The sequence below is a fragment of the Numenius arquata genome, chromosome Z (genome assembly GCF_964106895.1).
Source record: "Numenius arquata chromosome Z, bNumArq3.hap1.1, whole genome shotgun sequence".
Taxonomy (NCBI): domain Eukaryota; kingdom Metazoa; phylum Chordata; class Aves; order Charadriiformes; family Scolopacidae; genus Numenius; species Numenius arquata.
In genome coordinates, this window is record NC_133616.1 from 43,817,350 (window position 1) to 43,830,218 (window position 12,869).

Below are 12,869 nucleotides of genomic sequence, written 5' to 3' on the forward strand. Positions count from 1 at the left end.
AAAGATTTACTCCGGATTACACCAATAGAGCATATGCCATAAAATGATCATGTTTTCAGAATATAAGAAACAATCATGTAAAAAGGCAACTAATCTTCCAGTGCTTATCGACATTAATTTTCTTGAAAGTGAGTCAACTACCTATTGCATAAGCATATTATAGCATTTCCTTTGATGTTGCTAGAAAAATAAAAATGAATTAACAATAGCTTCTGTGTTTACTGTTATGTATATTTAACTTTTAGATCGATGTTTTCTTGGACTTCTCTATACAGAAATTAGTGACCTAGGACCTGTATAGGTTATAATATGATTTGAAGTATTGGATTCTTCTTTTATCTACAGCTAGGTTTGGTTAATTTTCTCATTCCTTCAGCATCACAATCAAGCATATCCTTATGTCACTTAGAAGCAAGAAAGTGAGGTCACTTCCATTCCTTCTTACCTGGGTGGTTTTGTACTGCAAACTGGAAAAATAAGAAAAGTTATTTACAACATCATACCCTAAAGCACTGCACTTCCGTATGAAAAAAATGGGATGAGGTAGCATGTATAAATACTTCATGTGATTTATAAAACCTATGAACAGCTTTAGTTTGATTTACTGATTCCAAATGTCTAAAAGCTTGACAGATCCATCAAACTGACCATTTTTTTCCCAGTACTGGGAAATCCTGTTGGGTGCAGAGAGCCAGTTTGTACTAAGTTCTCCTCAACCCCCCAGGTAACTACTGTACAATCAAATGGAAAAGGATTTCAGTGCATTGTCTGACTTTGCATTACATAGAATGTGTTCTGAGAATTGTTGGTACAGTTTTTGGTTAACAGAGCCATACTTTGAAGCTGATTTACTTCATAATGAGGACTAACTGTGACTCACAGATACACCTCAGCATAGGTTATTTCAGCAACACTCCCCACAGTGAACACATCTTACTAACACCAACTTGTATTTGCTGTCAATACATATCCAGGATTTAATTTTAACACCTAAAGTTCTACATAAATTTGGGCCTTAGCTGCGTGAAAGACAGTCTTTCTTCCGTTAGGATTCAGGAAGTTGAGATTACCCAATGTATCTGAGCCCTCACTTTTACAAGAAACAGGCGTCCGTGATGTTGGATGTTGCTGGCAAGCTCAAAGTGTTCTGTGCACTCTTAGGGTAGTTCACCATTTATGTTGTGATAAGTGTCAATCAGGAATTAGGGTGGGAATGCTTTTTTCTGCTTTGAATTTGGCAATATTCTGAATAAAACAAACCTTTCTTAGTATCTTTGGGAAGGAGGCAGATAACAGTGGAGGTAAACAGAAATGACTCCAGGAAGGAAAAATCCTTTCATTCGTATTTTATGTTACCCTTCTCTAAAATCAGCCAGCTAATTTAAGCAGATGATAAACCTTCACTAAATTCCACAAATTCATTATCAGTCAATTAGTCAAACCAGAGAGGGTCAGAAAGATGCTGAAAATACTCCTAGAAGCCATAAAATATACTAAATACCATTTTAAAAAGTATTTAAAAATACAGTATCTGGAAAATTCTCTAGGGGCTAGAAGCACATGATGGATTTTCTGGTAGGTATTCTTGAGGTCGTTTGCCTTTAAATTATTGACTGTTTATCCTTCACCATTATATTTTAATTTCACCTGTTATTAAATAAAATAAATAAAACATTGGAAGAGATTTATATTCCATTGTCTCCTTTTTCAGCTATGTGAATGTACTCTGGAATTCATGAAACCGTATAGCTTTCGGTATAACTACACCAGAGCTTCAGAATCAAGTTATATTTTCTGCCAACACTGGAAATAAAAAGAAATGTAAATGCTGTGGAGAAGGCACGCATGCCAATTATGGCAAATGGTCTTCAACAGAACAACAGCATCGAATAAATTTCCTAAGATGTGCACATATCATTAAATGACAAAGACTAATAATATGAAGCTCCTCTGTCTTATTAAAGAAATAATATGTGGAAAAAATATTTATTTCGTCTGGGACTAGAGCAGACTTGAAGGGAAATGCTCATTCAACTCAAACCAAAAAGAATACAAGTATCTTATTGGATCTACAGCTTAATTAAACACATCTTAAGTGGATACTGAAGTGCGCACAATGTGATCCCATTAAGGCAGCTGTTTGGCTGAGTTTTATCCAGCCATCTCTCCAGCTGACTCCTACCATGAATTATATCGGCACAAATCAAATGAACCACACCAGCAGGAAGTCTGGATATGATTGCCTTCTTCACATTGCCTATAGGCTCCTGCGTTTGTACAATTTGATTAGTTTTCTCCCTCTCCTTTTCCCCTCCCTGCAGCATCTCCAGAGCACGCTGCTGCCTGCACAGCTCCGTCAATGCATGCTCATGGTTTGTTAGCCTGGGCCTGAGTAAAACAGAACTCCTGGCAAGACTTCCTGCAAACACACTGGTATAAAATAGCTGTTAGGCGACATCACACCAGTCTGGTGGAGCTTTTTGTAAAATGCGAAGTTATGCATTATGAAAAAAAAGCTGTCAAACAGAGAAGCAGATGTTTTCTCCACTTTGTAGTAATCAAGCAGGATAAAATTGTCATCATCTTGTTACAAAAGCAGTTGGATGTGTACTGCAGGTGGGGTAGTCAGTTGCTCTTGATGTTAACAAAATCTCAAGGATTGTTGGGACAGAGCAATGAAGGTCTTGGATGGTTCTGGGAAATGGGAATAGAAATTGTGATGACGCTTCCAGGGTCAGAGTGACCACAGGTATTTTTGGGCTTGTTCATTTGGATCTCTCAAGAACTCTCATCCGAATGAAACATTTTCCCCTGCCTCAAAATTAATCAACCAAGAAATTGAAAAAATGCAGGCAAATTATATTACTTTATCAAAAATCATACTGTTATTACAGCATAATTTGTATTCTTAAATACTAATTTAATGGTTTCATTGTGGTCTGCTAGTAATTTGTGGACTGGGCTGTTGGGGTAGTAGCCTAATAACTTGGAAGGTTCTGGTCTTTGTTAAGTAAGCCTTCACAGGTATGTGAAATATGGGCAGTACCAACCTCAATTAAATGGTCAGAGACAGATAACAATAAAAAAAATGCAAGGCATCCATCATTCATAACATTATTTGAAGTGCACTGCAAAGGAAATAAAATTTCGTGCAGACTGGGAGACTTAATGTACTTTCTGAGAATTTCTTCCAAGGCTTGATTCATATAAGGTCACATTACCCCTTTTAGCTTCAGAAACTAGGATTGACTCAATGTTTTTCATTTTGGAGAAGGACTTCTATTTGAGAAACTAGTGATATAATCTACTTAACTGATACACATTTAATAAGTTTGCTTCTTCAAAGGAGAAGCTAACTTAAAATACTAGTAAAGAAACAAATTTAATTTATTTAATTAGGAATCACCAACACTATCAGATCTCTTATCTGGATAGAGTTTTGGGGTTGGGTTTTTTGGGGTTTTTGTGTGGTTTTTTTTCCTGTCCAATGTAGTGAACTTATTAATTTTGTACTCACCTATATAGCCTTTCCTTATGGGAAAAAACAAAGAGGAAAACCAATGTCTATAATAAAAACAGGAATGTGTTTTCCCATATAATCACATCTTCACACTTCAACACGTCTTTTATTATGGCAGTGCCCATTAAACTTTTTTTATTTTAGTTTGAGAAAAATAAAAAATTACCTGGATGAGGGGACAGAGTATCAGAAAGTTTGCTGATGACACAAAATGGGGAGGGGTGGCTGACACACCGGAAGGCTGTGCCACCATACAGTGAGACCTGGACAGGCTGGAGAGTTGGGTGGAGAGGAACCCAGTGAAGCTCAACAAGGGCAAGTGTAGGGTCCTGCACCTTGGGAGGAATAACCCCATGCACCAGTATAGGTTAGATGTTCACCTGCTGGAAAGCAGGTCCGTAGAGAGGGACCTTGGAGTCCTGGTGGACAACAGGATGACCATGAGCCAGCAATGTGCCCTTGTGGCCATGAAGACCAATGGTATCCTGGGGTGCATTAAAAAGAGCTTGGCCAGCAGGTCAAGGGAGGCCATCCTCCCCGTCTACTCTGCCTTGGTGAGGTCACGGCTGGAATACAGTGTCCAGTTCTGGGCAAGAACTGGACAAGAAAGACAGAGAACTACTGGAGAGAGTCCAGTGGAGGGCTACAAAGATGATCAAGGAAGTGGAGTACCTCTCTTATGAGGAAAGGCTGAGAGATTTGGGTCTGTTTAGCCTGGAGAAGAGAAGACGGAGAGGGGACCTCATCAATGCTTATAAATATCTAAAGAGAGGGCATCAAGAGGATGGGATCAGGCTCTTTTTGGTGGTGCCCAGCAGCAGGACAAGAGGAAACAGGCACAAGCTAGAACATAGGAAATTCCATCTCAACATGAGGAAAACCTTCTTTACTTTGAGGGTGACAGAGCATTGGAACAAGCTTCCCAGAGAGGTTGCAGTCTCCTTCTCTGGAGATACTCAAAACCTTCCTGGATGTGTTCCTGTCCATCCTGCTCTTGGTGACCCTGGTTTGGCAGAGGGGTTGGACTAGATGATCTCCTGAAGTTCCCTTCCAACCCCTGCCATTCTGTGATTCTGGGACTCTGGGATTTTGTAATTCTATTTATCCCTATGCTAGCAGAGAAACCAGAAGATGAATTGTGGAAGGAAAGAGTTAAAACTAACTGGATGGATCGATATTGTTAATAACATGTTCATTTAAGACCTCTTTCATTATTTTAAACCACATTCTCTAATGCGGAAGCATGAAACCATGGATAAATAAGCAAGGTACACCATTTCAAAATCCATATGACAGCATATTTGAGAAGAAATTATAAAAACACTGTGATTTTTAAAATCTGTAGTTTTTTAAACACAGATAAATCTATGGTATGATGTCAAATAATCATGACTGTACAAGAAACTTTACATCAATGTATTTAGAATTAGCAATGTTTCCTGCTGTGGAATAACTCGCTATCTGAAAGACCATAATTAGTATGCACTACTCCATGTTGGTAACTGTAGTTACTGAGGCATTAGCAGCTGACTCCCACAGCTACAGTGGAATGCTCAATATGATATAATCATCCTTGGTGTCCAACCAGCATTGCTGTTTTTTCATGGATACTTCTTCCCTTCCCAATGCCCTGGCATCAGGCCATCTATTCTAGGTACCTGCTAGCCCTTCCCTCTGGTAGGATTACAAGTCATCTGAGCTCAATTGACCATTACCTCTTTTTCCACCTGCAAATTGTGTGTAAGTAGAATATATAGACCTGGGACTGGAATTTCCAGATATTTGATCGTTTAGTTGAAGTGCCAGTTCAGATCAATCTGCCAAAGTCCATAAATCCCTGTCATGTCCATCATGGAATCAGAGAATCATAGAATCATCTAGGTTGGAAGGGACCCTCAAGACCATCAAGTCCAACCATTGACCTAACACTGCCACAACCACTATACTGTGTCCCCAAGCACCACATCTACCCATATTTTAAAGATCTCCAGGGACGGCGACTCCACCGCTTCCCTGGGCAGCCTGTTCCAATGTTTGATAACCCTTTTGGTGAACACATTTTTCCTAATATCCAATCTAAACCTTCCCTGGTGCAACTTGAGGCCATTTCCTCTTGTCCTGTCACTTTTTACTTGAAAGAAGAGACCAACCCCCACCTCCTTTCAGGTAGCTGTAGAGAGCAATAAGGTCTCCCCTCAGTCTCCTTTTCTCCAAGCTAAACAAACGCACCTCCCTCAGCCACTCCTCATAAGACTTGTGCTTGAGACCCCTCACCAGCTTCATTGCCCTTCTCTGGACACACTCATGCATGGGCAACTTTGCCACTCATGTATGACAGACATGGTCTGTGCAAGAGTAATAAACACAGTATCTATAGTACGCAACTCGCTGTGCATGCACAGGCTATCAGCCAGGAGCGTCAGCTGCAGGTCTGGCACATCCCACACCCATCAGGCATGTCTGTTCCCTTGCCTCTCTCCACCTCGTCGCTCTCAAGAAGTATTGTACCCTCCACCCGAGACACAGACCGACTACACCACTAGCAAAAAGGAAAAAAAAAGAAGAAGAAAAAAAAAAAATTCTCCACTTGCACATTCTTGTCATCCATATTCTCTATTTAGACTGCAACCTTTCCCCTGAAGAGACGGTCACCCAAGTCTTTTGTACACGCAGGGATTGCTGTTATTCCCAGCCACTACTGTACTGCATTCCTCTTGGCAGCATTAGCTGTAGGCAGCGATTTCTCCACCCAGGACACGGTGTGATCCTGCAAAGATCGCAAAGGGAGGAAGCTGAAAGCAGACGAAGCACATAACAAGAACGCCGCGAATCGCCTTGGTTATGTTTCAGAACAAACGCCTGCGAACCGCAGCCCGTCTTTTCCCTCTTGTCTGCCGCGGGGCGGGCAGGCAGGGCATCCACCGCGCTGCCGGGGGCCACCGGGAGGAGCCGCTCGCCCCGGGACCGGCAGGAGCGCTGGGCCGTCGCTGGACGGCAGCACCATCGCGTGGGAACCGCGCGGAGCAGAAGCGCGGCCGGGTCAGAGATTCGAACACGCTGACAGCAAGGATCCTTGCTGTCTGGGAGCATTTCCACAGTGCAAAAAACATCACAGAATCGCAGAATGGCAGGGGTTGGAAGGGATCTTCAGAGATACGGATTCAGGACATGTTCCTGTCCAACCTGCTCTAGGTGACCCTGCTTTGGCAGAGGGGGTTGGACTAGATGATCTCTGAAAGTCCAGATCTCTGGATCTGTGAAGATCCAGCTAAGAAAAAAAGAAGTGAAATTGCGGATCATTCAGCCAAACCAGGTGAGTTAATATGGATCCCAGAATTTACATTGATGACACCTAGGAAGTTACAGGCCTCTTACACCACACTATGAATCACCATTTAAGTCATGATAATTAGCCGAAATTACAAAGTCAGCTTAGCAGCACCAACAGCCGATGCATCAGGGCACTGAGTGCGAGTGGGCGCGGGTGGTGACAGCCTCCCAAACCCCGCCGGGGGGACACATCCTTCTCACTCACTCTGGCTCCCCGCTCAAAATATGACGATTAACAAAAAAAAAAAAAAAAAAAAACAAAACAAAACAAACAAACAACAAAAAAACCCAAACACGAAAAAAACCCACACACACCAAAAAAAACCCACCCAAAACAAAACCGAAGAGAGTTAGCCACGGTATGGCTAAGGGGTTAGTTACACTTTGAAGGCAGAACGTCCAACAGGCATTGCCGCACGCTTTAACGCGCATGGCTGAAATTATTACTTCTCTTAATTGGCGTGTGTTAGCGGGGCTGCAAGGAGTGAACACGGCGCCGGGGATCGCCCGGGAAGGAAGGAAGCGCCCGAGCGGGCGAAGAAGCTGCCAGACAACAAGGCTCAGGGGGATGATGCGGTGACTTCAGCGCAACCAGCAACGGCGGGAGAAGAGAGCGGGGGACGCGGCAGCCGTGTGCCGGGGTCCCGCAGGAGGGCAGCCGGGTTGGGGACCAAACCTGCCGGGCGGGGCAGCGGCAGGGCGGCAGGAGGAGGCGCTTCCCCCCGCCGCCCCTGGGCCGGCCCTCCCCGCGCATCCCTCCCGCGGCCGGGGGCGGGCCGGGGAGGCGGCTGAGCGCCGTTCCGTTCCGTCCCGCCCCGCCGCGCAGGGGGCCGGGCCGGGCCGGCGGGAGAGGGGAAAAGAGGAGCGGAGCGGGGCGGCCCGGGCAGAGCGGAGCGGGCGGTGTCGCCATGGTGCTGGTGGTGGTGATGGGCGTGAGCGGCTCAGGGAAGTAAGTAGCGGCGGGACGGAGCGGCGGCGGGGCTCCGGCGGCTGCCCCCGGCGGAGGGGCCCGGCTCGGCGTTGCCGGAGGTTGCTGGAGCCCTTCCGAGCCCCAAGGGTCTCGGCCCCTTGCCCGAGGCGGGGTTGTGACCGACTCTTTGTGCTTCCCTGCAGGACCACCGTTGGGTCGCGGCTGGCGGCGAAGGTACGGCCGAGTCACACCGCGGGGATGTCGGCGCTGCTCGGCGGGAAGTTTTCCTCCCTCCCTCTGTCCCTTCCTCCCTCCAGCCCAGCGCCGGGCCACCTGCAGCTGACGGGGCGGCCGGCATGTCCCCCCGGCGGGGTTTGGGAGGCTGTCACCACCCGCGCCCACTCGCACTCAGTGCCCTGATGCATCGGCTGTTGGTGCTGCTAAGCTGACTTTGTAATTTCGGCTAATTATCATGACTTAAATGGTGATTCATAGTGTGGTGTAAGAGGCCTGTAACTTCCTAGGTGTCATCAATGTAAATTCTGGGATCCTTATTAACTCACCTGGTTTGGCTGAATGATCCGCAATTTCACTTCTTTTTTTTTTCTTAGCTGGGATGGAAATTCTACGATGCAGACGATTATCATTCTCCAGAGAATAAAAAGAAGATGGCAGAAGGGATACCACTAAACGATGAGGTACTTCTTATAAATCTGAAAGAACAGTCATCGGCACATTTATCTTTGTGTACTCTGGCACATTGTGTTAAAGTAGATTGTGGTTTACACAGACCAGGCTGACTGTACGTATAGACTGAATTTATAGGTCTGCAGTTGGTGAGGGAGGATTCTGCATAAAAAAGTAGTTTATCAAAGTGTGCTTGGTAGCTCACAAGGGGTTTGATGCTGATTCAGGATTTGTCAGAAATCTCTCCCTCTACATCAATATACAAAATTGCAGCTTTAGATTACATGCTGCTTCTTTGAGTTAAATACATGAAGATAGACAAATGTCTCTACTGAGGTACATTTCATCACTTTCAGTTACTGCAGTGATTACTCCACAATCTTCTGCTTTATACACTCCTACTTAAAATATGCTTTCTTCCCTTCAGTCTGTTCTTCAGCCTAAACAGATAAAAATGATCAGGTTCAGTTTTAAAATTACGAATTCAGAGACTTGAGTAAATTAGAAAAGTCATAAGATGACACCTCTTGAACTTTTTCTGTGAAATCGCTAGGAATGTAACATTGAACTAGGGAGTTCTTCACTCTCTATAGACTGAAAAAATATTCTAGGTTCTAGTTAAAAACTTTAATCTTTCCGTAGTGGTTGGAAGTTCATATAAGCCAATACACCGTCTAAAGCAGTGCTGCACAATTGAATGCCCTGATCCATTGGTGTGTTGTGCCCAGCAAGAGGGAAGCATCTCTTCTCAAACACCAGAGATGCAAAATTGTAGGGGTGTTCTTGAATGCCAGTGGGAGGTTACTCTGTAATGACAACACCAAAAAATGTTTCATTTATTTGTCTGCTTTGTAATCAATTGTTGTGCTCACCCAGCAGTAACAGCATTGAAAGATGGGATGGGAGCAATGGTTTAATGCTCAATAGGTATGACAAAAGTTTGTGGGAGCTTAAAATTTAAAACAAGATTATAAAGAGAAGCTGATCAATCGCTCATATTGTGTCTGCCTAACTACTGAGCAAAGGTTTTGCAAAATTGTGGCTATGATTACATTTATTTGGGACTGCTACTGACATAAAAATGACATAATTAAGTTATTGCAGATAACTAAATTTAGATATATCTGTTCCTGAAAACCTCAACTTTGATCCAAAGCATTGTGTGTGCATGCCAAGATATAAGGACAAAGAAATAACAATTCGGGCTGCACATTTGAATTGTATAATAGAAGCAAGAGAGAAGTTGACTGACCTTCAAAGGTTTACAAGGTGCATGTGACACATAAATACATGTTAATTCCAGTAGATACTTGTAGGTATCCGTAATATAAAATATACGGTTACACTAAAAACATCTTATTGATAATATGGCTAGTTTTTCTTGTTAGCCTTTGGGCAGTGGTAGCAAATCTACATTAGGAAGAAACAGAATCAACACCTAACTTGCTGTACAGTTAAATGCTAATTTTCATCTCTAGCCAAATGTTCTAGATGTTAGAAGCAACTATTTAAAATCAGTTTCATAAACAATTTTGAACTAGCTTGTTTTCTCTCTAGGACAGGATCCCTTGGCTTTGTGCATTGCATGATATACTAAGGAGGTAAGAGAACACCAAGCTTTAACAAGTTTGAGCTAATGACAAAAAAAGTACTAAAAATATTTTCTCCTTTGCATTCCAAAGCAGAAAACAGCCCCAGGCACCACTACAGACGCTGGGGGGCGCTCAGCTGGAAAGCAGCTTTGCAGAAAAGAACCTGGGGGTTCTGTGGTGGACACCCAAGTTGAACATGAGCCATCAATGTGTTCTGGCAAAACAGGCCAGTGATGAGGCCTGAGCTGTGTTTGACAAAGTGTTGCCAGCAGGTTAAGGGAGGCAATCCTTCACCTCTTCTCAGCACTAGCGAGGCCACACCTGGAGTACTGTGTCCGGTTCTGGGCTTCCCATTACGAGGGAGTCATGGAGAGCATCCGGCAATGGGCCATGCAGATGATAAAGGGACTGGAGCATCTCCCAAATGAGGAGAGGCTGGGAGAGCAGGGTCTGTTTAGCCTGGGTTTACACAGTGGATGTTACTTGCTTGTGCACATCAGGTGAGCAAACCTCATTGGGTTAATTCACTGAGAAATTTGGATTGTTATGGATTGTCTGGATTGTTATGCCGGATCCATTGCTCTATGTTACATGCTAGCCTAAGGCTACCATGCAGCTCCAGAAACTTTGCAAAATCAGGTATACTTCAGAAGAGCCTAATGCCAGTGTTTAAATACTATTAATTCTAAGTAGCTGAGGCTAGCATTGGCTTACCTAGGTGATAACAGTAGGTATTGTAAGTTTACCCTGTGAACCAAAATCTGGCGAATGTAGCATGATTTTTAAATAGGTTTATTCCTAATTTTAATTTGATTGCAGAATTTATTTTCTTGAGCAGGCATTTCATTCACTGTTCATAGAGACAACTAATTCTGGATTTGCTTTTTGGTGTCACACACCCCCCTGGTTTTATGCCTGCTTTATTTTAAGAAACCTTGCCAGTAAAAAATACACATGCAAGGCATTAATTGACCTGCATCCAATCCCATGTTTAACTTGAAGTGGCAATATATGCGGTGCTGCCAATGAGTATGGTTACAGGTAACGTAAAATTTAATTTGAGACAGTGAAAACAGGTGTTGGAAGTACACCTGCGTATGTATTTAAGAACAGATCTCTGTACAGTTCAGCAGCCACTTCCTTAGATATAAAATTGCTATACTAAGCCACTAATGGATGGGAGTCTGTATGGATACTCAGTTGCTGATGTTCTCAGCAATTAAGGATCATGACACTTCCTTGTGCTAGAATTGAATTTGATTTAGGAAAGAATGGTGGCTAATAGGGAAGGTGTCCAAGACTGAGATTTTGCCGGGAGGCTGGCTAGCCTGACCTCACTTTCAAATCACATCTTCACCTCCATTGGAACTTTGGTTTCAAAATCCTGTCAAAATGACAAAAAAATGCCACTACTCCCAAGACTCTCCTCTGCAAGGACCAGAGTTTGTCTCCTTTCAGTAGAACCACCCAGCCATTTTGTTATACCCCATGTCGATGTTTGTGGTTTTTTTATTATTTTTTTTAATCTTTTTGATAGAGAAGACTCATCTCTACAAGATGCAATTCTGGCCTGCTCTGCACTGAAGAAGATGTATAGGCGTGTATTAGTTAGTGGAGCATCTGGAATTGAAAGCAACCAGCCAGAGCAACCAGGAGAAAACGCAGCACTGAAGATCCTCTTTGTTCATTTGGACGGGCCTATAGACATCATTGCTGGCCGCCTGGAGAAGAGGAGGGGACATTTTATGCCACCTGAACTTCTCAAGTCTCAGTTTGATACTCTGGAGCCTCCTAGCACACCAGAAAACTTTATTACTGTCAGTCTAGAAAAATCTCTCCCTGTAATAGTGCTGGAGATTGAGAATGGCATTTTTCAGGGTGAGGGTCTTCTGGACTAACTTTCTGAATTACAGATACAGAAATTCTGATAAGGCTATGAAACAGCATTTTAATTATTAAATTGATTGTTATTGATTGATTAAGTTGATTAAATCAGACTTATTTTTCCTGATAATTGTATTTTTTGTTGCATTAAGAGCTGATTTACTACTCTGGAAATTTTTAGCATGGCTCTGTAAAAGATATATAAGATGAAATTTTCAAAAACTGTCAACTTTTTAAATCCTTCAACATATGAAGTTAAACCTCCCATTCTAGAAAGAGCCTGCTTTTCAAAATCCTGCAAAGGGTCACACACAGTAACTTAATTTCTTCATTTTAATTTTTACCCTGCCAAAGAGGGAGATGGGCACATCTGCTGTTAAGTGATGAAATAAGTGACACCTTTGTTATAAACAACTTTTTTTTTTTTTTTTTTTTAAAAGTGCATGATGTAGTTCTGTGGCTGACGCTACCATTTCCTCACTGCCAGATTTTTCAAGAAGTTGTAGCTTCTGTGTTTGTGTGCTTTGTGTGCTAACCTCACCGGTGACATCATGAGAGCTACTGTGAACTCTTACTGTATGCGCTAAACACCAAGCTGAAAAATGTGAAAAAAAAGGGTAGTGGTGCTGAGGCAATACACAAAATATAATTATATGGAAAGCTTTTAGAAATAAAGTGTAAGTGGCATCATATTGGCTCTGACCTTGCATCTTTCATGGACAAAGCGTAGCCATTGATAAAGCGCGATGGAGAGCGAGGCAACCAAGATCAATAGATGTTTCCTTCTTTTAGAAAAACTAACTTACTCTTTCACAGTTGGACCTTCTCCCTCACTTCCCTCTTCTGGTGTGCTACAGTCTTCCACCTCAGCCGATGCCCAGGCCAAGAATGCTTATGGACAGGCGTCCACCAAGCTATTTCTAATACACATTTCCACAACTTTTTT

General features: G+C 43.0%; 1 protein-coding gene across 1 annotated transcript; it reads left to right on the forward strand.

Moving 5' to 3' along the window:
- Positions 1–7,673: 7,673 nt before the first annotated feature.
- Positions 7,674–12,612, forward strand: IDNK (IDNK gluconokinase). The gene is made up of 5 exons (XM_074166681.1): positions 7,674–7,799; positions 7,964–7,994; positions 8,372–8,458; positions 10,005–10,048; positions 11,577–12,612. The coding sequence occupies exons 1-5, from the start codon at positions 7,759–7,761 to the stop codon at positions 11,935–11,937; spliced, it is 564 nt and encodes a 187-aa protein (XP_074022782.1). The 5' UTR covers positions 7,674–7,758; the 3' UTR covers positions 11,938–12,612.
- Positions 12,613–12,869: the final 257 nt, after the last annotated feature.